This window comes from Oncorhynchus kisutch, linkage group LG25 (genome assembly GCF_002021735.2).
Source record: "Oncorhynchus kisutch isolate 150728-3 linkage group LG25, Okis_V2, whole genome shotgun sequence".
Taxonomy (NCBI): Eukaryota; Metazoa; Chordata; class Actinopteri; order Salmoniformes; family Salmonidae; genus Oncorhynchus; species Oncorhynchus kisutch.
In genome coordinates this window covers 13,314,973-13,337,483 of record NC_034198.2, presented here as the reverse complement: position 1 = coordinate 13,337,483, position 22,511 = coordinate 13,314,973, and the positions used below count along the sequence as shown (strand labels likewise).

Here is a 22,511-nt window from a genome sequence, read left to right as displayed (position 1 = left end):
GTCTCGTCCGCCTACCTGCCACTCACCTGTCCCAGGCTTCCTCCCGTGGGCACTCCGATTCACCCCCGTATCACGTGCAGTGACTATCTCGCTCTCTGCCTGTCTCTCTCTATTTGTCTTTTTCCCCCTCTACCTCTCCAGTAGTGACTGTGTGTTCCAGACCTATGATGGGTACCAGAGTCAGGGCACAGGCTTGGCAGCCCCTCACCAGGCGGTGGAGCTGGATGAGCTGACACTGAAACACATGGCAGACGACTGCTGCTCTGTAAAGGCCCAGCTAGAACACCTAAAACTACTGCTGCAGGTCGGTCACACTCGCACCATAACTCTGCTTCTGCTCCACTCATTCTGTGTAGATAGAACACAGACTACACGATGGACAATACACTTGAATGCAAACAATCACACTATTTCCATGAATTGTTAGGATTCAAACACACTTACTCACTGATTTATACTATTCCTGTCTATTTGTGTCTGTACTGGAGGTGACTCCTACTGAGATCTACACTATATAAACAAAAGTATGTGGACACCCCTTCAAATGAGTGGATTTTGCTATTTCAGCCACACCCGGTGCTGACAGGTCTATAAAATCGAGCAAAAGTTTGGTGGAGGAAGAATAATGGTCTGGGGCTGTTTTTCATGGGTCGTGCTAGGCCCCTTAGTTCCAGTAAAGGGAAATCTTAACGCTATACCATACAATGACATTCTATACAATTCTGTGCTTCCAACTTTGTGGCAACAGTTTGGGATGAATTGGAACACATCAGTGCCCGACCTCACTAACGCTCTTGTGGCTGAATGGAATCAAGTCCCTGCAGAAATGTTCTAGTGGAAACATCTAGTGGAAAGCCTTTCCAGAAGAGTAGAGGCTGTTATAGCAGCAAAGGGGGGACCAACTCCATATTAATGCCCATGATTTTGAAATGAGATGTTTGACGAGCAGGTGTCCACATACTTTTGGTCATGTAGTGTACTTTGAGCGTATTATGATCCTTTGTAAATGGATCGTTACACTCCAAAAGGCAGCGACTTGGTGGAACTTTGATATAACCAAATGTTTACTTTCTGTCGTAAAGAGCACACATTCAACTTCATTAAAAAAAGCATGTTTTCCGATTTTGAGGTAAAAAAAAAAGCTACGATATGACATAATAGGTTTGCCCGTAACAGGGTTGACGATTTCATCTTAAATCAGCCAGAAATCCCCTTGTGACAGGGGGAATGGAAGCTGCTTATGTGCAACAGGGTGTGGCAATTGAATGCAAGCTTCACAAAGAAATGTAAACCGTTAAAACATTTCTAGCCAGGGCCTACTGAATAGTGCAGCGGTCTAAGGCACTGCATGGCAGTGGTTGAAGCATGACTGCCGACCCGAGTTCGATCCCGGGCTGTGTCGCAGCCCCCCAAATGTCCTTGTCCCATCGCACTCTAGCGACTCCTTGACGCGGGCCGGGCGCGTGTTGTACTGTTTCCGCCGACACATTGTTGCAGCTGGCTTCCAGGTTAAGTGAGCAGTGTGTCAAGAAGCAGTGCAGCTTGGCGGGGTCGTGTTTCAGAGGAGAGGCTCTCGACCTTCGCCTCTCCCGAGTCCGTACGGGAGTTGCAGCGATGGGAGAAGACTGTAACTACCAATTGTGTAGAATAAGGGGCAAAAAATGATATACATTTCTAGCTTGTCTATCTATGGGAATAGAAAAAGGATACCTAGTCATTTGCACAACTGAATGCATTCGACCAAAATGTTTCTACTGCATTTAACCCAACCCCTCTGAATCAGAGAGGCATGGGGGGCTGCCTTAATTGACGTCCACGTCATCAAACTCTATTTTCACGTCATCCAACAAATGTAAACGCGTTGCTAAACAGCATTGCCACTTGATTGGAACTGGTCCTTCGGTCAGTTTTACATGAAAATAGAGCTCTTTGGCCAAGCACCAATGGTGGGTTTGGCGTCGAAATGTGTAGAGCAGAAAAGAACCCCATACCTACTGTAAAACGTTTCGAAAAGGGCTCAGTGCCGTTATCCTCGCAAGGTGAGCCATTGAAAGGTATTGGAAACAGGGCTGTCAATAATTTTGACCCCTACCTTTTTGAGAGAAATATACATGCATACAGTATTACCAACAGAGCACACAAAGGGTGCCATTTCTTTCTAAACATATATTTAACATGTATACAGTACCAGTCAAAAGTTTAGACACCTATTCATTCAAGGGTTTTTATTTTTATTTGGACTATTTTCGACATTGTAGAATAATAGCGAATACATAAACTATGAAATAACACATGGAATCATGTAGTAACCAAAAAAGTGTTTCTATATTTGAGATTATTCAAAGTAGCCACGTCTTGCCTTGATGACATCTTTACGCACGCTTGGCATTCTCTCAACCAGCTTCACCTGGAATGCTTTTCCAACTGTCTTGAAGGAGTTCCCACATGTTCAGCACTTGTTGGCTGCAATCGGGTGATTGTGGAGGCCAGGTCATCTGATGCAGCACTCCATCACTCTCCTTCTTGGTCAAATAGCCCTTACACAACCTGGTGTTGTGTTGGGTCATTGTCCTGTTGAAAAACAAATGATAGTCCCTCTTAGTGCAAACCAGATGGGATGGCGTATCGCTGCAGAATGCTGTGGTTTCCATGCAGAGTGTGCCTTGAATTCTAAATAAATCACTGACAGTGTCACCAGCAAAGCACCATCACACCACCACCTCCATGCTTCACGGTGGGAACCACACATGCAGAGATAATCCATTCACCTACTCTGCGTCTCAAAGACGGGAGCGTTTGGAACCAAAAATCTCAAATTTGGACTCCAGACCAAAAGACAGATTTCCACCTGTCCATTGCTCGTGTTTCTTTGCCCAAGCAAGTCTTCATCTTATTGGTGTCCTTTAGTAGTGGTTTCTTTGTAGAAATTCGACCATGAAGGCCTGATTTCATGCAGTCTCTGAACAGTTGATGTTGAGATGTCGGTTACTCGTACTCTGTGAAGCATTTATTTGGGCTGCAATTTCTGAGGCTTCTAACTCTAATGAATTTATCCTCTGGCGGTCCTCATGAGAGCCAGTTTCATCATAGCACTTGATGGTTTTTGCGACTGCACTTGAAGAACCTTTAAAAGTTCTTGAAATTTTCCGGATTCACTGACCTTCATGTCTCAAAGTAATGATGTACTGTCATTTCTTGCCATAATATGGAGTTGGTTTTTACCAAATATCTTCTGTATACCAACACAACTGATTGGCTCAAACGCATTAAAAAGGAAATCAATTCCACAAGGCACACCTGTTAATTGGAATGCTGGTTGGTTGAATGAAGCTGGTTGAGAGAATGCCAATAGTGTGCAAAGCTGTGATCAAGGCAAAGGGTGGCTACATTGAAGAATTTCAAGTATAAAATATATTTAATTTAACACTTTTTTGGGGTTACTACATTATTCCATATGTTATTTCATAGTTTTGATGTCTTCACTATTCTGCAACGTAGAAAATAGTAAAAATAAAGAAAAACCCTTGAATGAGTTGGTGTCAACTTTTGACTGGTACTGTATATATTGTTAAACCAAATCTATTTCTTAAGAGTAAGAGTAATTGTATTAGTATAAAATAATATACTTTAAAAGAAATGTTGAGCATACAGTATACCAAGTGTATTTATGGGGCGTTGGGGAACCAAGAGCCAGAACTGCTTCAATGCTTCTTGGCATAGATCCTACAAAGGTGTCAATTTTGGACCCAGTTGTATTTTGATGAGAGAGTTCCAGGCTGTAACTATTATCATCTGTGCATTATCAACCGTGTTCCTATTGATTGGTAATTCATCTCCCGCTCCCCCGTAGTACCCAGAGAAAGCAGGGGGGGGGGGCAAATACTGTATGCGTCCCAAATGGCACCCTATTCCATATGTAGTGCACTACCTTTGACCAGCAGTGCACTATATACAATGTCTTCAGAAAGTATTCATAACCCTTGACTTATTCCACATTTTGTCACAGCCTGAATTCAAAATGGATTAAATACATTTTTTAACATTTTTATCTCACCCATCTACACAGAATACACCATAATGACAAAGTGGAAACAAGTTTTTTTGAAATTGTTGCTTATTTTTTGGGAAATGAAATACAGAAATATCTAATTTACACAAGTATGCACACCCCTGAGTCAATACATGTTAGATTCACATTTTCCAGCGATTTACAGCTGTGAGTCTTTTTGGGTAAGCGTTCCACACCTGGATGGTACAATATTATTTTTAATTTTTTATAAATTCTGCAGGCGCTGTCGAGTTTGTTGTTGATCATTGCTAGACAGCCTTTTTCAAGTTATTTTAATTCAAAACTGTATCTAGTCCACTCAGGAACGAACATTCAACATCCTCTTGGTAAGAAACTCCAATGTATATTTGGCCTTGTATTCTAGGTTATTGTCCTGCTGAAAGGTGAATTTGTCTCCCAGTTGTCTGTTGGAAAGCAGACTGAACCAAGTCAAATGTTGCCTGTGCTTAGGTCTATTCCGTTTCTTTTTATCCCCCCAAAAATCTCATTGCCAATAACTAACAAACATAATCCTAACATGATGCAGCCACCACCATGCTTGAAAATATGAAGAGTTGAACTCAGTGATGTGTTGTTGGATTTTCCCCAAACACAACACTGTGTTAATTTTTTTTACACTTAAAAAAAAAAACTTTAGTGCCTTAATTCAAACAGGATGCATGTTTTAAAATATTTCATTCTGTACAGGCTTCCTTCTTTTCACTCTGTCAATTAAGTTAGTATTGTGGAGTAACTGCAATGTTGATCCATCCTCGGTTTTCTCCTTTGACAGCCATTTAAACTCTCTTACAGTTTTTAGGTACCCTTTGCGAGGCACTGGAAAACGTCCCTGGTCTTTATGCTCGAAACTGTGTTTTGAAATTCACTGCTCGACTGAAGGGACCTTACAATTGTCGGTATGTGTGAAGTACAGAGACGAGGTAGTCGTTCAAAAAGTCATGTTAAACACTAGTATTCCACATAGAGTCCATGCAACGTATGTGACTTGTTAAGCACATTTTTGCTCCTAAACGCATTTAGTTTTGCCATAACAAGGGGTTACTGACTCAAGACATTTCAGCTTTTAATGTTTTATTCATTTGTAAAAATGTACTAAAACAATTACTTTGACATTGTGTCACTGGCCTACACACAACGCCCCACAATCTCAATTAAACCCATTTTTTTAATTCAGGCTGTAACAACCAAATGTGGAATAAGTCGAGGGGTGTGAATACTTTCTGAGGGCACTGTTGGAAATAGGGTTCCATTTGGGATGCAGATACTGTTTTGGACATATCTGCGGTGTTAAGTTGGGACATAGTATCTCAGCCAGGGAGTTTAGGAGGAGAGTGACTGGCCACCAACATCTTCTGTGACATTTGGGGATCTTGTCCCTACACTGTGTATAACAGTAGGCTCACTACAGTAACAACTGTTCAAAAGTAGTGCATTATATAGGGGATAGGGTGCCATTTGAGACTATTCCAAGGACCACAGCCTGATCGCAGGGCTACTGCCCTCCTATCATTGATATATCTTTGCATCAAAACTGATTGTTTTTGTCCCACTGCAGTCCCGTAGGGCTATTGTCAACACTCGCATCATAGATTTACACGGCCCCATCCATGTCCCACAGATAATTATTATCTCGTGTGACAATCTGACAGAATCAATGATGAAAGCAGCCGATTTCCCCAAAACTCCAGCCACGATATCCAAGGCTGTGGTGAGATTTCGGATGCCGCTAAAGGCTAATGCGTCTCTGTCTGCGAGGGACGGGAGATAAATGTAGTGGCGATCGGAGGTGTCTGATTTGCGCGAGGCTGTTATTGGTTGACGCGCGGCTTGTTTTCTGGCCTACCGTTGAAAGCGCCTGTGGCGAGCAACGGGGAGCCAGAAGAGGAGACAGTGCATTCCAAATGGCACCCTATTCCCTACATGGTGCACTACTTTTGACCTGGGCCCTATGACCCCTGGTCAAAAGTAGGGCACTATATAGGGAAAAGGGTGCCATTTGAAACAGCCCGACTCTGATGGGAGCTGGACTGGACACACTGACTAGACAAATATTGGTGTGGATTTCATTGATCCTTTATTTTTACAGGCCCTTGCCTGTAGATTTGATTCTTCTTATTGTGTTCTTTTAACATTTCTCCCTCGACATATGTCTCCCAATTTATAGAAATATCATGATCTGAGTGGTGTCTGTGTCTACATGTCTGCAACGAATAAACCCCTTGTCTAAGGGTTCCATGTCACGATTGCAAATCTAATCTTCATCAGATCTCCGATCCAAAAACCTCTGAACTGAGTTCCGTTCGTGGACGCTGGGCAGTGTGGTCCAACTGAAAAGCAGCTTAGAGACTCCCTCCCGTCTATGCGCTGGGATGACACAACCCCTGGTAGACTTTTTCGACACTGATTCCTCTCATGATGCGAAATCGTCCTCTTCTCCACAGCTCCGTCACACGTTTAGTAGCGCTAGTGGGTTGTTGAAATGTGGATTGTGTGACAATTTGTGTCAGAATAGCGTTCTTGAAAGCCTGATTTGACATAAAGAGCACTTTGAATGTAGCGACTGTAGCCCATGTCATTACTCATGCACTATTTCTTCCTGACCTCTCTGTTGGTTGAAACGTTGCCATGGAAATGGCACAATCTCAATGTTAATGCAAAGAGGAACGATAACCGTGCGTCCCTAGACATCAAGACGTCTTAAAAGAACAATTGAAAGCGAGGAATGGTTTAGTGTAGGCATTAGGCCTATTTTGTCATTCATGTAAGAGCTACGGCTGATCATTGGTTTCTTCATAGAAATATAAGGGATAAAATAACAAGTTCTGAACTGCTATTAAAAAAGAGGGTTATAGAAAAAGGCCATTGTCGTGGTAAGAACATACGGAAATCTCAGTGATCAACTGACGTCACTTCACGGCTCTATCAAACTGAGGGTGTTCTCTAAAAATGGCCCCTGTCACTGTGTTGCACTTGATGCCTTCAAACTGCTGGCCCTCGCTAGCTCACTGAGCAGTGTGTGAACACTCTGAGTGCTTTTGTTAGCTTGACACGCTAAAACCACTCCTGGCATCGTTTGGCCCGACCAGGGGGTGGATTGAAGGCGGTAGGAGATTTGGAGAGTTAATTCAGTTCAGTGTGTAAGAGTCACGAAGATACAAAACGCAGCTATGATAATGTTGGGTTACAGTTCCTGTTGTTGGCGAGCCAGCCTTTAGCCTTCTGTTATAAGCCCTGCCACAGCCAAACACTGGCTCTTTATACCAAAAAAAAAGAGTGCTCAAAGGTATATGGTAGTTGGCCAACATGAATATGACATTCTAGTCATATTTAACAGACACGCTCTCTCTGACATCTGAGTTAGCCGGCAATCCACAAGCCTAATATGAGCCGTGTATGTTTTGGTGTTCTTGTATAGATGGAGGATGGTAGTGATGTGGACGACACTCTGATTCTGGATACCTTGAGTCCAGAATCCAGACGGGACCCAATTCAAGCTCGACAGGTAAGACCCACTGTTTAACACCGCACACACACACACACACACACACACACACACACACACACACACACACACACACAGTAGTAGGAAGTGTACTGTCAAACAAACCCCGTGTAGACAGTGGATTATGCCCATGTTATAGATGTTTGTCCAAGGCCCTGTTTGTCCTTGTGTTTCCAGTGCCCATCTTCTGTTTGTGTTCACATGGCCTGAGCGCTTTGGTTTGTTTTCCTTTTTGTTGTTTGTGTGCATACCCTGTTTTTGTCCGCTGTACGTTCTCCATTCTCAGGTTATCTTTGTTGCCGTGTCAGCTCTAGGTCTGTTTGTATGTGTGTATGCTTGTTTGCCAGGCATATTACGTTTTTTTGAACCTGGAATCCAATTTCCTGTTATTGTGTGTGTTTATTGTGCGTGTTTGCAATTGACTGTGTGTTCGGGGGCACATTTCTTCTTGTTTTTAACCTTTTAATCTCTCTTGACGGAGTCAAGCAAAGGGAAGTGTGTTCTGTTCCTTCTCCTCTCGACATCACAATGGCCAAGTCTCAACCTCCTCCTGACCCTAACCTGTAAACACTGCAAACCTGTGTACAGCTGGGCCAATGTTCTCTGGCTCTTCCAGCTTAGCCTTGCTCTCCCAGCATGTCTGTCTGGGGCAGTGGAGGGGGAGGAGGAGGGAGATTAACCACCCTGAACCACAAAGACATTAAGGACCCTAACAACCTGGCAGAGCCCAAACCCACACCTCTCATCTCTATCCCTGAAAGCAAGCAGAGCCCTGCTGTACGATAGCATTGACATGGATGGTGAAGGCTCCAAAACGGGATCACCCTGAGTGCTGTCCATATTCTCTAGCATGCACTGTCACACAGAGAAGGGGGCATTGGCGCCAGCAGACATTTACAATGCATTTCTGCATTAAATTGTATAGCCATTTATACACAAAAAAAATTAGGTCACGCAGGGACTGGGTGTGATTGTCTGGGCCGGAGTGCATGGAGTTTAGGGACCGGGGAAGGGAGTGGGTAGCGGCCGGGCCAGAGGGAGCCCGGCTGGGCTGGGAACGCATCAGAATGCAGCGTGTCTGCCTGGTCCTAGGGTTCCCGCTCTGTGTTTGGCTGAGGCCCATTAAAGCTGCAGGGTACCTCCGTGGCGCTGAGCCTCTGATGTGCTGCCTTTGCCCACGGACCAAGCTTATCATCACTCTCTCCCATCCCGACAGGTGTTTTGGATTCTCATTCGAGGGCATGTCCAACCTCTCCGTCGTCTTCTAGCTTTCCAAACATGCGCGCGCTCTCTCTCTCGCTCTCGCATTCACTGGCTCTCTCCATCTCTCCCTCCTGCAGGGAGACTTCACAGCCAGGTTCATGGTTTGTGACTCTGGCCCATGATCGGCTGATCGACCTCCCCCTTATTCCGTGCTATCCTCTGGATGAATTCACAAATTGGATTCTGGCTCAGATCTTGGCAGCCCTGCGGTGGACGGGTGGAGATGAGTCAGGAATAGAAATGTGTGTTTAAGGCCGTTAGGGGTCAAATAAACCCGGCTGTACTGAACTGTCTTTGTTTGTGTTATAGGTGGAGGAGCTGTTGAAGGAGGTGCAGGAGCTGAGAGAGGAGCTGAGGAGTAAAGACCGGACCATTTCTCAGCTGACCCAGCAGATGGTATGTGCTTATTATTGTACAAATGTTGACGCCGGAAGTGCAAACTCTATTTCATCGCAGTGCACTTCCGCGGCTCCGACTTCCAACCTTTCTCACCCCGTTTTCATGTCACTCTTCTAGATAGTCGCTACCACTGTGACCCATGCGCAGTAAGTGTTGTCAAACCCTAGGATTTTACCAGTCTCTTCCAAACCCACAGCCCCTTCAGCCAGGTCACCCATTATACAAGCCAGTATTCGACGTCCATCTGTCTGAGGACATCTGGAGATGACTTGGAAACCGGCCACTGGGGCAACAGTGAGCGCTGTTATCTTCAAGTAGGTTTCGGTTTTTCTCGGGTGTTGTGGGCTGGGATGGCGGATGGGCGTAAGCATCTGCCTCTGATTCCAAAGTATGCAAGTTCGAATCCAGCAATAGAAAGTCGTTTTTGATATTTTTGTTTTAAGCCTATCCCAAACCTTTCCCTTAACCATTCAGAGTTGATGCCTAACCTTAAGAATTCTGAGTTAGCCTAAACTTAATCTTAAACACTTTGAATTTTGACGTTTGAGAAACATGGATGAACGTCTAATTCTGACGTTAGACTGTGAGAGCATGTTGGCCACTTATAGATCCAGCCACAGAGTGACATATCCGCGCCTAGTAGTCTATAAGGCTCTCCTCTGCCATCCACTCACTGTGGGGATCATGAAGTAACTATGGGCTCCATAGGGCCAAACTGGGTCTATCCCGGGGCTGGTTCTGAGTCTGGGTGAAGACTTGAGAACTGCAGGAGCAGCTTCTCATGTTACTTTGGACCTAGTGTGGGAGAGAGCTGTACTTGTTTCCATGCCTGGATGTGTCTTCCAGGGCCTGAGCCACTCCAGCTAACTGCTACTGCCCCGGAGGTAGAGTGGGAAGAGGGCTATCATTATCGGACCTATCCTGTGTGGGTAGTGTGGCTCTTACTCTGTGGGTAGATCTGTGAAATTACACTTCACCTTGCTTGGAATAATGTCTCTCATTGTGGCTCTCTTATCCTCTTTCTCTCTCGCAGTTGTCAGTTTCTCTGTCTCTCTCTCTACACTGAGTATTGAAAACTGCTCTTTCCATGACATACTGTAGACTGACCAGGTGAATCCAGGTAAAAGCTATGATTCCTTATTGATGTCACTTGATAAACCCACTTCAATCAGTGGAGATGAAGGGGAGGATAGATATTTAAGCGTTGAGACAATTGAGACATGGGTTGTGTATGTGTGCCATTCAGAGGGTGAATAGACAAAATATTTAAGCGCTTTTGAACGGGCTGTGGTAGTAGGTGTCAACTGCAACGCTGCTGGGTTTTTCCCGCGAAACAGTTTCCCGTGTGTATCAAGAATGGCCCACCACCCAAAAGGACGTCCAGCCAACGTGACACAACTGTGGGAAGCATTGGAGTCAACATGGGCCAGCATCCCTGTGGAACGCTTTTTGTGTCCGTGTCAAGTTTCAACTGAACGACACGCTTGAATAGTCTGCCCCTGACCATGCAACACTTGTGCAACTCAATATTAGGAAGGTGTTCCTAACGTTTGGCAAACACTGAGTATCTTTCTCTTTTTTTCAGTCTCTCTATCTCTCTGGGATCTTTTCCAGCTCCCATGCCTGATCAAACTGAATGAAAATGAATGTTGAGCTTCTGTAAATGTCTTATTGATTGAGACTTACTGCTTTAATTAGACTTTTATTTATCGATTCCCCCCCCCACCCACACTTTGTTAATTTCATGGTGCTGTTTTGTTGCTCTTTACATGTTATTTGTTAAACTGTTTTTCACGCCTTGTGATTAACATTGCAACATTGCGTCCCGAAGTAGCTACTGCATCATGTGACTCCAGACTCCGTATCATCCAGTTATTTACCAGCATCATTTCAAGTACCCTGAAATCTACCTTTTACATGACCATATCACAGATATGCTATTTAAGTTGAATGATCTACCTTCTGTTTTGATATCATCTTCTCTCTTACAACCCTACTTCAAGCCGTGCATTCTTATTGTTAGGGGGTGGATCAGCTTTAATATTGCAGATGGATTGTGGCTTCCATCAGTATAATTGTCTGCATCATTTCCAATCCTCTTTTTCTCTTTTTTCTTCTTTTATTGTATTTTTGTTGTTGTAACTATGTAAAATATATATTTTCCCCTAAACCTACCATACCTCCCCTAATTGGAGTAAACTTTATTTTATTTTATTGAATATCCGAAACATACAATATACTTGCAGTGAAGCCGCTCAACAACTACACCACACCGGTCATCCAACAGACTCGTTTTATTATGTTTTATTTTGACTTTATTTTTGACTTATCTTTGACCATCATTCTATCTCCCGCACAGCAACTCCACTCCCACTTGTTTCCAATTGCACATCCCAACCCTAAGCCCATCCCACCTATCTCTGCTGGACACCCTCTTCGGAATTCTACTCAACATATATATCTTTCAACTATTCCGTGAGATTTAACGTATCATTTCAATCTGTCTAATCGAATGTAATCCCACAAATTGCGACAACTCTTAGGCTTCTACTTCCTGCTTTAACATACTATATACATTTTATGGACACAGTTTACAATAGTTATCTTTTGTTTTTAGTCCCATCCTTCAGCTCCACTCAACCCCTCCCATCTATCTCAGAACACATGCAGTTTTGATTTCTATTTGCCATATATTTTTCAACTGTGCTGTGATGTTTCACAAAGTTCTGAACATTTCTATTCAACCTATTGTAAATTTAAAGACACAATAACTCTTGGCAAAAAATGTATTATTAATCGATTTGACGATGACTTTTTAAATCACCCAGCAGTGCTATTTGCAGAGTTCGCTCCAGGTAAATGTTGCCATTCCTGAACCTGTGACCAAAAACAAGCAACGTATGGACAGTACCAAAACAAATGATCTAAGGATTCTGTCTCCTCACAGCAAAATCTGCAGAGCTGGGATGATTGTAATTCCCCATATACAGTGCCTTTGGAAAGTATTAAGAGTTTCTCCACATTTTGTTAGGTTGCAGCCTTATTCTAAAATGTATGAAATAGTTTTTTTGCCCCTGATGAATCGAAACACAATACACCATAATGACAATGCAAAGCTATAAGCTTGGCACACCTGTATTTGGGGAGTTTCTCCCATTCTTCTCTACAGATCCTCTCAAGTTCTGTCAGGTTGGATGGGGAGTGTTTGCTGCACAGCTATTTTCAGGTCTCTCCAGAGATGTTCAAATCTGGGCTCTGGCTGGGCCCCTCAAGGACATTCAGAGACTTGTCCCGAAGCCACTCCTGCGTTGTCTTAGCTGTGCTTATGAGACACCTTTGTATGAGACACCCTGTTTCCATTGATCATCCTTGATGTTTCTACAACTTGATGCATGTCAGAGCAAAAACCAAGCCATGAGGTCGAAGGAATTGTCTGTAGAGCTCCGAGACAGGATTGCGTCGAGGCACAAATCTGGAGAAGCGTTTCAAAAGATGTCTGGAGCATTGAAGGTCCCCAAGAACACAGTGGCCTCCATCATTCCTAAATGGAAGAAGTTTGGAATCACCAAAACTCTTCCTAGAGCTGGCCAACTGAACAATCTGAGGAGAAGGGCCTTGGTCGAGGAGGTGAACAAGAACCCAGTGGTCACTCTGACAGAGCTCCAGAGTTCCTCTGTGGAGATAGGAGATTCTTCCAGAAGGACAACCATATCTGCAGCATTCCAACAATCATGCCTTTATGATAGAGTGGACAGATGGAAGATACTCCTCAGTAAATGACACCCGCTTGGAGTTTGCCAAAAGGCACTTAAAGGACTCTGACCATGAATCAAGACTTTCTGGTGTGATTAAATCAATGGAGTCTTTTGCCTGAATGCCAAGCGTCACATCTGGAGGAAACCTGGCACCATCCCTACAGTGAAGCATGGTGGTGGCAGCATCATGTTGTGGGGTTGTTTTTCAGTGGCAGGGACTGGGAGACTAGTCAGGATCGAGGCGAAGATGAACAGTTCAAAGATCCTTGATGAAAACCTGCTCCTGAGCACTCAGGACCTCAACGACCCTAAGCACACAGCCAAGACAACGCAGGAGTGGCGTCGGGACAAGTTTCAATGTCCTTGAGTGGCCCAGCCAGAGCCCGGACTTGAACCTGATCCTGCGCAGCGACGCTCCCCATCCAACCTGACAGAGCTTGAGAGGATCTGCAGAGAAGAATGGGAGAAACTCTTCAAATACAGGTGTGCCAAGTTTGTAGCGTCATACCCAAGAAGACTCAGCTGTAATCGCTGCCAAAGGTGCTTCAACAAAGTACTGAATAAAGGGTCTGAATACTTATGTTTCCGTTTTTTAATTTTAATACATTTGCAAAAATAACGAAAGTTTTTGCTTTGTCATTATAGGGTACTGTGTGTAGATTAAGGGGGGGGGGGGGGGTTGTAAGGTAATGTAACAAAATGTGGAAAATATCGAGTGGTCTGAATACTTTCCGAATGCACCGTATATTATGTCTAAAAAAAGTCAGTTCTAATTTCTTCTGTCCTGATTTAAAAGCCATGCATTCCTAGCAACCTCTTCCCATTCCATAGACCATTTAATGATACATGATTTAAGGCTAATATTCTTTATTACTAGAATCAGCCTGGATGCATGATTCAGGCCCAGAGGAGCTGTTGAGGCAGCAGTGGAGATTCATTACACAGCTCTCTCTTTCCTGCTAATTTCACCTTTTTGATGTTGAACCAGCTTATCAACCAACAGAGCACCGTTTTTATTTCAGGGAATCATGTTGGAATCCTGTTGGTGTATTTCAGCATGCCATAGCTGATATTCTTTATGACTGGAATCAGCCCGGATGCATGATTCCAGGTCCAGAGGAGCTGTGGAGGCAACAGGGGGATTCATTATTATTTCTTCACCACAGGAACACACCTCTCGCTCTCTTACTCTCTCTCCTGCTAATATCACATTTGAAGTTCGTATCGATCAAAATAGAGCAATGTTTTATTTCAGGGACTCATCCTCCTGTTGGTAGTATGCAGACACAACGGGGAGTTGGAGCCTGGACAGACCCTGATTTGGTAGGGCTTGTAGTCCTCTCCTTTACAATAACACGTACACTGTTTTAATAGTTCAATCATTTCTGGGAGAGTTTCCGCCCTCGATGCTAAGCGCCACAGTGATTGAAACGTTGCTATTCATTGTGGGAGCATTCAAACACTTGCGCCTCATACTGTAGGGCAGCGGCGTCAAACTCATTCCATGGAGGGTCCTCTTTTTTCTTCTTCTTATTTGTGTCCGATTTTAAGACCTCCACGACCAGGTGAGAGGAGTTCCTAACTAATCAATGCCCTTAATTGATCAATCAAGTGCAAGTGAAAACCGGCACCCCCTTGGCCCTCCGCGGAATGAGTTTGATACCCGTGCCGTAGTGTCTGACGTGCATACTCTCTTTACTGTTTGTGAAAGGGTTTGCTTTTGTGAAAGCATATGGCTGTTTTAAGATGGCCATGTTGTATGGTGCTTTCAGTCCTCCCACTAGCTTTAACTTCTTGGATATAGGGGGCGCTCTTTTAATTTATGGATAAAAAAACGTGCCCGTTTTAAGCGCAATATTTTGTCACGAAAAGATGCTCGACTATGCATATAATTGGCAGCTTTGGAAAGAAAACACTCTAACGATTCCAAAACGGCAAAGATATTATCTGTGAGTGCCACAGAACTGCTACAGGCGAAACCAAGATGAAACTTCAACCAGGAAATGGGCAGAATTTTTGAGGCTCTGTTTTCCATTGTCTCCTTATATGGCTGTGAATGCGCCGGGAATGAGCCTGCCCTTTCTATCGTTTCTCCAAGGTGTCTGCAGCATTGTGACGTATTTGTAGGCATATCATTGGAAGATTGGCCATAAGAGACTACATTTACCAGGGGTCCGCCCGGTGTCCTTTGTCTAAATTGGTGCGTAATCTACAAGCTGCACGCAGTCATCCAGTGATTGAGAGGAGAGAGGAGGCTTTCAACGAACGATATATCATGACTCTTCATATGTGAAAAACACCTTGAGGATTGATTCTAAACAACGTTTACCATGTTTCAGTCGATATTATGGAGTTAATTTGGAAAAAAGTTCAGCGTTTTGATGACTGATTTTTCGGTTTTTTTTGGTAGCCAAACGTGACATACCAAACGGAGCGATTTCTCCTAAACAAATAATCTTTCAGGAAAAACTGAGCATTTGCTATCTAACTGAGAGTCTCCTCATTGAAAACATCTGAAGTTCTTCAAAGGTAAATGATTTTATTTGAATGATTTTCTGGTTTTTGTGAAAATGTTGCCTGCTGATGCTAACGCTAAATGCTACGCTAGCTGCGCTAGCTGTTACACAATTGCTTGTTTTGCTATGGTTGAGAAGCATATTTTGAAAATCTGAGATGACAGTGTTGTTAACAAAAGGCTAAGCTTGAGAGCTAGCATATTAATTTCATTTCATTTGCGATTTTCATGAATAGTTAACGTTGCGTTATGGTAATGAGCTTGAGGCTGTATTCACGATCCCGGATCCGGGATGGCTCGACGCAAGAATTAAGAGTGGGGCGTCCGTCAGTCTCTGCTTACATTTCCTGGAGTCTATAATTGTATGCATGTAATCAGAACGATGAGAGTGACGTATGGGGATGAAAGGTTGTGTGTGTATGTGTGTGTTTTAAAAAGAGCCCTGGGGTTTTGAAGAATGCTTGAAAGAGTACAAACACAAAGCTAGTCTGTCTGGTCCTAGAATAGGTCATGGAAGATGAGGGAGTCCTAAGAGAGAACACTGCTACCGTACCGGTACATGATGATTTAGACGCTATCGGAGTCGGTGCAGCCAGCTGGTTTCTCCACGCATCGCCCCGACAGAAACAAACATCTTTCTGGTAAGAAGAGGGGCGGGGCGTATGCCTTACGGCTAACGAGACGTGGTGTGGTCACAAAAGCATACAGGAACTCAAGTCCTTCTGTTCACCTGATTTTAGAATTCCTCACAATCAAATGTCGACCGCATTATCTACCAAGGGAATTCTCTTCGATTATAATCACAGCCGTATATATTCCCCCCCCCAAGCAGACACATCGATGGCTCTGAACGAACTTCATTTGACTCTTTGCAAACTGGAATCCATACATCCTGAGGCTGTATTCATTGTAGCTGGGGATTTTAACAAGGCTAATCTGAAAACAAGACTCCCTAAATTGTATCAGCATATCGATTGCGCAACCAGGGCTGGCAAAACCTTGAATCACTGCTATTCTAACTTCCGTGACGCATATAAGGCCCTGCCCCGCCCTCCTTTCGGAAAAGCTGACCACGACTCCATTTTGTTGATCCCTGCCTACAGACAGAAACTAAAACAAGAAGCTCCCACTGTTCAACGCTGTTCCGACCAATCTGATTCCACACTCCAAGACTGCTTCCATCACGTGGACTGGGATATGTTTCGTATCGCGTCAGACAACAACATTGACGAATACGCTGATTCGGTGTGCGAGTTCATTAGAACGTGCGTTGAAGATGTCGTTCCCATAGCAACGATTAAAACATTCCCAAACCAGAAACCGTGGATTGATGGCAGCATTCGCGTGAAACTGAAAGCGCGAACCACTGCTTTTAATCAGGGCAAGGTGACCGGAAACATGACCGAATACAAACAGTGTAGCTATTCCCTCTGCAAGGCAATCAACCAAGCTAAGCATCAGTATAGAGACCAAGTAGAATCTCAATTCAACGGCTCAGACACAAGAGGTATGTGGCAGGGTCTACAGTCAATCACGGATTACAAAAAGAAAACCAGCCCCGTCACAGACCAGGATGTCTTGCTCCCAGGCAGACTAAATAACTTTTTTGCCCGCTTTGAGGACAATACAGTGCCACTGACACGGCCTGCAACCAAAACATCCGGCCTCTCCTTCACTGCAGCCGAGGTGAGTAAAACATTTGAACGTGTTAACCCTCGCAAGGCTGCAGGCCCAGACGGCATCCCCAGCCGCGCCCTCAGAGCATGCGCAGACCAGCTGGCTGGTGTGTTTACGGACATATTCAACCAATCCCTATCCCAGTCTGCTGTTCCCACATGCTTCAAGAGGGCCACCATTGTTCCTGTTCCCAAGAAAGCTAAGGTAACTGAGCTAAACAACTACCGCCCCGTAGCACTCACTTCCGTCATCATGAAGTGCTTTGAGAGACTAGTCAAGGACCATATCACCTCCACCCTACCTGAGACCCTAGACCCACTCCAATTTGCTTACCGCCCAAATAGGTCCACAGACGATGCACTCTCAACCACACTGCACACTGCCCTAACCCATCTGGACAAGAGCAATACCTATGTGAGAATGCTGTTCATCGACTACAGCTCGGCATTTAACACCATAGTACCCTCCAAGCTCGTCATCAAGCTCGAGACCCTGGGTCTCGACCCCGCCCTGTGCAACTGGGTACTGGACTTCCTGACGGGCCGCCCCCAGGTGGTGAGTGTAGGCAAAAACATCTCCACCCCGCTGATCCTCACCACTGGGGCCCCACAAGGTTGCGTTCTGAGCACTCCCCTGTACTCCCTGTTCACCCACGACTGCGTGGCCACGCACGCCTCCAACTCAATCATCAAGTTTGCGGACGACACAACAGTGGTAGGCTTGATTACCAACAACGACGAGACGTTCTACAGGGAGGAGGTGAGGGCCCTCGGAGTGTGGTGTCAGGAAAATAACCTCACACTCAACGTCAACAAAACTAAGGAGATGATTGTGGACTTCAGGAAACAGCAGAGGGAACACCCCCCTATCCACATCGATGGAACAGTGGTGAAGAGGGTAGCAAGTTTTAAGTTCCTCGGCATACACATCACAGACAAACTGAATTGGTCCACCCACACAGACAGCATCGTGAAGAAGGCGCAGCAGCGCCTCATTGAGTGGCTGCTGCCAACACACTGACTCAACTCCAGCCACTTTAATAATGGGAATTGATGGGAAATTATGTAAAATATATCACTAGCCACTTTAAACAATGCTACCTAATATAATGTTTACATACCCTACATTATTCATCTCATATGTATACGTGTATATACTGTACTCGACACCATCTACTGTATCTTGCCTATGCCGCTCTGTACCATCACTCATTCATATATCTTTATGTACATATTCTTTATCCCCTTACACTTGTGTGTATAAGACAGTAGTTTTGGAATTGTTAGTTAGATTACTTGTTGGTTATTACTGCATTGTCGGAACTAGAAGCACAAGCATTTCGCCACACTCGCATTAACAACTGCTAACCATGTGTATGTGACAAATAACATTTGATTTGATTTAGTGGCTGTGGCTTCGGCGTCTCAACTGTCCTCTGTATGTGCCGTCTGCGTGTTAGTCTGCATCTGCTTTTCTGTGTGTGTGTGTGTGTGTGTGTGTGTGTCATACTCGGGCCACCTCCAAAGGCCACCCTTGCTCTCCTCTCCTCTGAGGTTGTGAGATGGAGAACATTGCAGGGTTTCATTTGTCTTCTGGGCTGTGGGGTGTTTTCTTTGGGTAATAAAAGGGCTGTTGTTGCAGGCTTGTTTCGAGTGGGGGCCAGTGGCCATTGCAGAAGTGTTCATACTGCTCATTGCTCCTGAGTGTCCCTGGCCTAAACAGAGGGCTTTAGACCGGCATAGTATGAGCGTACACAATGAAGCAGACACACTCATTGCTTATTGCAGTTTATGGCCTTGTTACACTTCTACTATAAATGTTATGAAAGGTTCTGTCCTCTCACATTTTGTTTTTATAATATTTTATATGATCGCTCATATTTTATTCTAGCCCTGATTTGGGTGTTTTTTTGTCATCTTGTCCCCAACACCCTGGTCATTAAAGAAGTACTTCAACAGATAATTACGATTTAGGAGTCTTAAACTGAGTAGTTGTAATTAAAAATGTTTATTTACACACATGCCACCAACTCAAAACACACACTGCACCGGCAACTTTTCTTGGCAACTCAATTCAGTTTGCAACGAACCAATAGGCCTACATGATTGACCTGAATGATATTGTATTGGTATCTGTGTGTAGCTTCAACTGAATGACTCTCTTGAATAGGCGACCCCTGAAACTCCATTTGGAACTAACAAACAACATGATTGAACTGAATGACAGTGTTTTAGTGTCTGTGAAGTTTCAACTGAATGACGTGTGTGTCTCTCTCTTGATTAGGCTGTTCCTGTCAAGGCCACGAGATGCCACTGCCAGCAGTACAGTCCACCTGGAAGAGATGTGGAAAGAGTGACGGTGACCTACCATGACAAGGCCACACAGACTCCACCATGGAGGGGACATGCTGTGAGTGCTGCTTCCTGTATGTCTCAGAGAGAGCGAGTGTCCATCTCACTGTCATGTCCTGGTCATATTTACTGTTGGGCACTTGACTTTTGACAGTTTTTTTTGTTGTTGGATTCTCACCGTGCAAGTGTTCTCTATTCCAAGTCATAGCTCTGTAGGAGCTGTGAAACGTTTCAAGCCGTTTTAAAGCTCTATAACATATACGGTACCTTCGGCAGTATTCAGACCTATTGACTTTTCCCACATTTTGTTACAACCTTATTTAAAAATGTATTACATAGTTGTTTCCCCTCAATCTACACACAATGACAAAGCAAAAACTGAAATATCACATTTACATTATTATTCAGACCCTTTACTCAGTATTTTGTTGACGTACCTTTGGTAGAGATTGTAGATGACGCTAAAAGCTTGGCACACCTGTATTTGGTGTTATTCCCATTTCACTCAGCAGAGTCTCTCAAGCTCTCAGGTTGGATGGGGAGCATTGCTGCGCAGCTATTTTCAGGTCTCTCTAAAGATGTTCGATCGGATGTAAGTCCGGGCTCTTGCTGGGGCCACTCAAGGACATTCAGACACTTGTCCCGCCGCCACTCCTGTGTTGTCTTGGCTGTGTGCTTAGGGTTGTTGCCCTGTTGGAAGGGGAACCTTTGCCCCAGTCTTAGGTCCTGAGCTCTCTGCAGCAGGTTTTCATCAAAGATTTGCCTTTTATTTGGCTTCGTTCATCATTGCCTTGATTCTGACTAGACTCCCAGTCCCTGCCGCTGAAAAACATCCCCAGAGTATGATGTTGCCACCACCATGCTTCACCGTAGGGATGATGCCAGGTTTCCTCCAGACGTGGCGCTTGGCATTGAGGCCAAATATTAAAATTTTGGTTTCATCAGACTTGTTTCTCTTGGTCTGAGAGTCTTTTGGTGCCTTTTGACAAACTCCAAGCGGGCTGTCATGTGCCTTTCACTGAAGAGTGGCTTCCGTCGGCCACTCTACCATAAAGGCCTGATTGTTGGGGTGCTGCAGAAATGGATGTCCTTCTGGAAGGTTCTCCCATCTCCACAGAGGAACTCTGGAGCTCTGTCAGATTGACCATCGGCTTCTTGGTCACCTCCCTGACCAAGGACCTTCTCTCCGATTGCTCAGTTTGGCAGGGCGGCCAGCTCTGGTAAGAGTTTGGTGGTTCTTCCTTTTAAGTATGATGAAGGCCACTGTGTTCTTTGACCTACAATGCTGCAGACATTTTTTGGTACCCTTTCTCAGATCTGTGCCTCAACATAATCCTGTCTTGGAGCTCTATGGACAATTCCTTTGACCTCATGGCTTGATTTTTGCTCTGACATGCACTGTCAACTCTGAGACCTTATATAGACAGGCGTGCGCCTTTCCAAATCATGTCCAATCAATTGAATTTACCTCAAGTAGACTCCAATCAACTCGTAGACACATCTCAAGGATGATCAATGGAAACAGGATGCAGCTGAGCTCAATTTTGTGTCTCATAGCAAAGGGTCTGAATAAAAATCCCAAAACCTGTTTTTACGTTGTCGTTATGCGGTATTGTGTGTAGCTTGCTGAGGATTTATTTTTATTTAATACATTTTAGAATAAGGCTGTAATGTAACAAAATATGGAAAAAGTCAAGGGGTCTGAATACTTTCCCGAAGGCACTGTATAACTTTATACTGTAGCTGCTGGAGGACCCCTAATAGTGACTTAGCTAGGTAGGTGTCATCTTTTTACTCTGACAGCCAGCGCGCTGGTCAAGCCAAGCAGCCAGGAGTCTCTGGCCTCTGCCACTTGGACAGACAGCATGTTCCAACAGTAAGGCAGCCTGGGGGCCTGTTGGAGCAGGATGTTGCGTGGGCTGAACAATGACAGTTTAGAGGGATGACTGGGCCCATGGGCCCCCCCTTGCTCCTGTCTCCTAAGCAGGCTGCTAGTGTGTTTGGCTGCGTAGTGGCCTGCCTGTCTGGTACACTACTGCTATCTTTCTGTGTTCTCTGTTGAAACAGGGCCTCAGCCCTCCCTGGGCAGCATAAATCACAGGACTATCACTAATGACAAACAATAAATGCATATCCAGGGGGTTAGCTGCCCTTTAGTTTGCCTGGCCCAAATAAACCAAGGGCACCTCCAAGCCCAGCGCTGAACAAAGTAGCACCGGCAATAACATGGAAATCGCTTTTTCACGCTGCTAGCCGCCCCGTGATGGACAGGCTTGTTGGGTTAAGCAGCTTTAGATTTAAAAAAGGCGTCTCCGCTTGAAATATGCGCTCCAGTAACGCAGCACAGGGGTCTCATTTTTACACCTTGCCAAAGGACACCAGCATATCAGCATATAACGGTGAGAGGCGCCATGAGGTGGGAGGCATAGTGCTCAGTCATAGACACCCACATCCGGTGGCGGTGCACTTCTGGTCACTTTTGTATCCCGCCATGATTTGGATTCATTCAACCGCCTGCTTTGCAGTTTTTGAATAAGGTGTGGATGGGAAACTGTAGGAAAATTGGTTCGGTTCAGATTTACAGCTTGGGTTTGTACTTCACCTGAAGAATGTAATGGACAAGTTGTACCTGGTTGTGTGCAGGGAGTGGGGTGATGGAGGGGACGGGGGTGGGCTTTGGTGCTGGGACTAGGGCAGGAAACATGCGTTTCCGGGGTGCAAGAGGAGATAAGAGGACGGGCGAGCTGTGGTGGCGTTCACCAAGGCACATACCTTACGCCACTCTAATTTGAATTCGCTAGCGTTCAGATGTTCAGACACACAAGTGCCCATCAGCAAACAGATAGGTCAGGTGCCACCGAAATGAAAGCCTTTCCCGTCGTCTTTAATTGTTTCTCCTTTGTATCTAACCGTTGCAGTTTTTTTTGAAGGGGAAATGTGATAACCCTGACATTTCATTTTTCAGTTATGAGGGAAACGG

The 22,511-nt window shown here is 44.7% G+C and overlaps 1 protein-coding gene across 4 annotated transcripts in view; it reads left to right on the top strand.

Moving 5' to 3' along the window:
- The window catches only part of LOC109870183 (serine-rich coiled-coil domain-containing protein 2), a 100,443-nt gene that overhangs the window by 56,371 nt on the left and 21,561 nt on the right, over nt 1-22,511 (top strand). For 3 of the 4 annotated variants that reach the window (XM_020460577.2, XM_020460579.2, XM_031804816.1), the window contains exons 6-9: nt 142-304; nt 7,485-7,571; nt 9,144-9,230; nt 19,464-19,589. In XM_020460577.2, coding sequence (XP_020316166.1) covers nt 142-304; nt 7,485-7,571; nt 9,144-9,230; nt 19,464-19,589 — 463 coding nt within the window. The remainder of the gene's footprint in view (nt 1-141; nt 305-7,484; nt 7,572-9,143; nt 9,231-19,463; nt 19,590-22,511) is intronic. The other variant, XM_020460578.2, reaches the window with a different exon arrangement.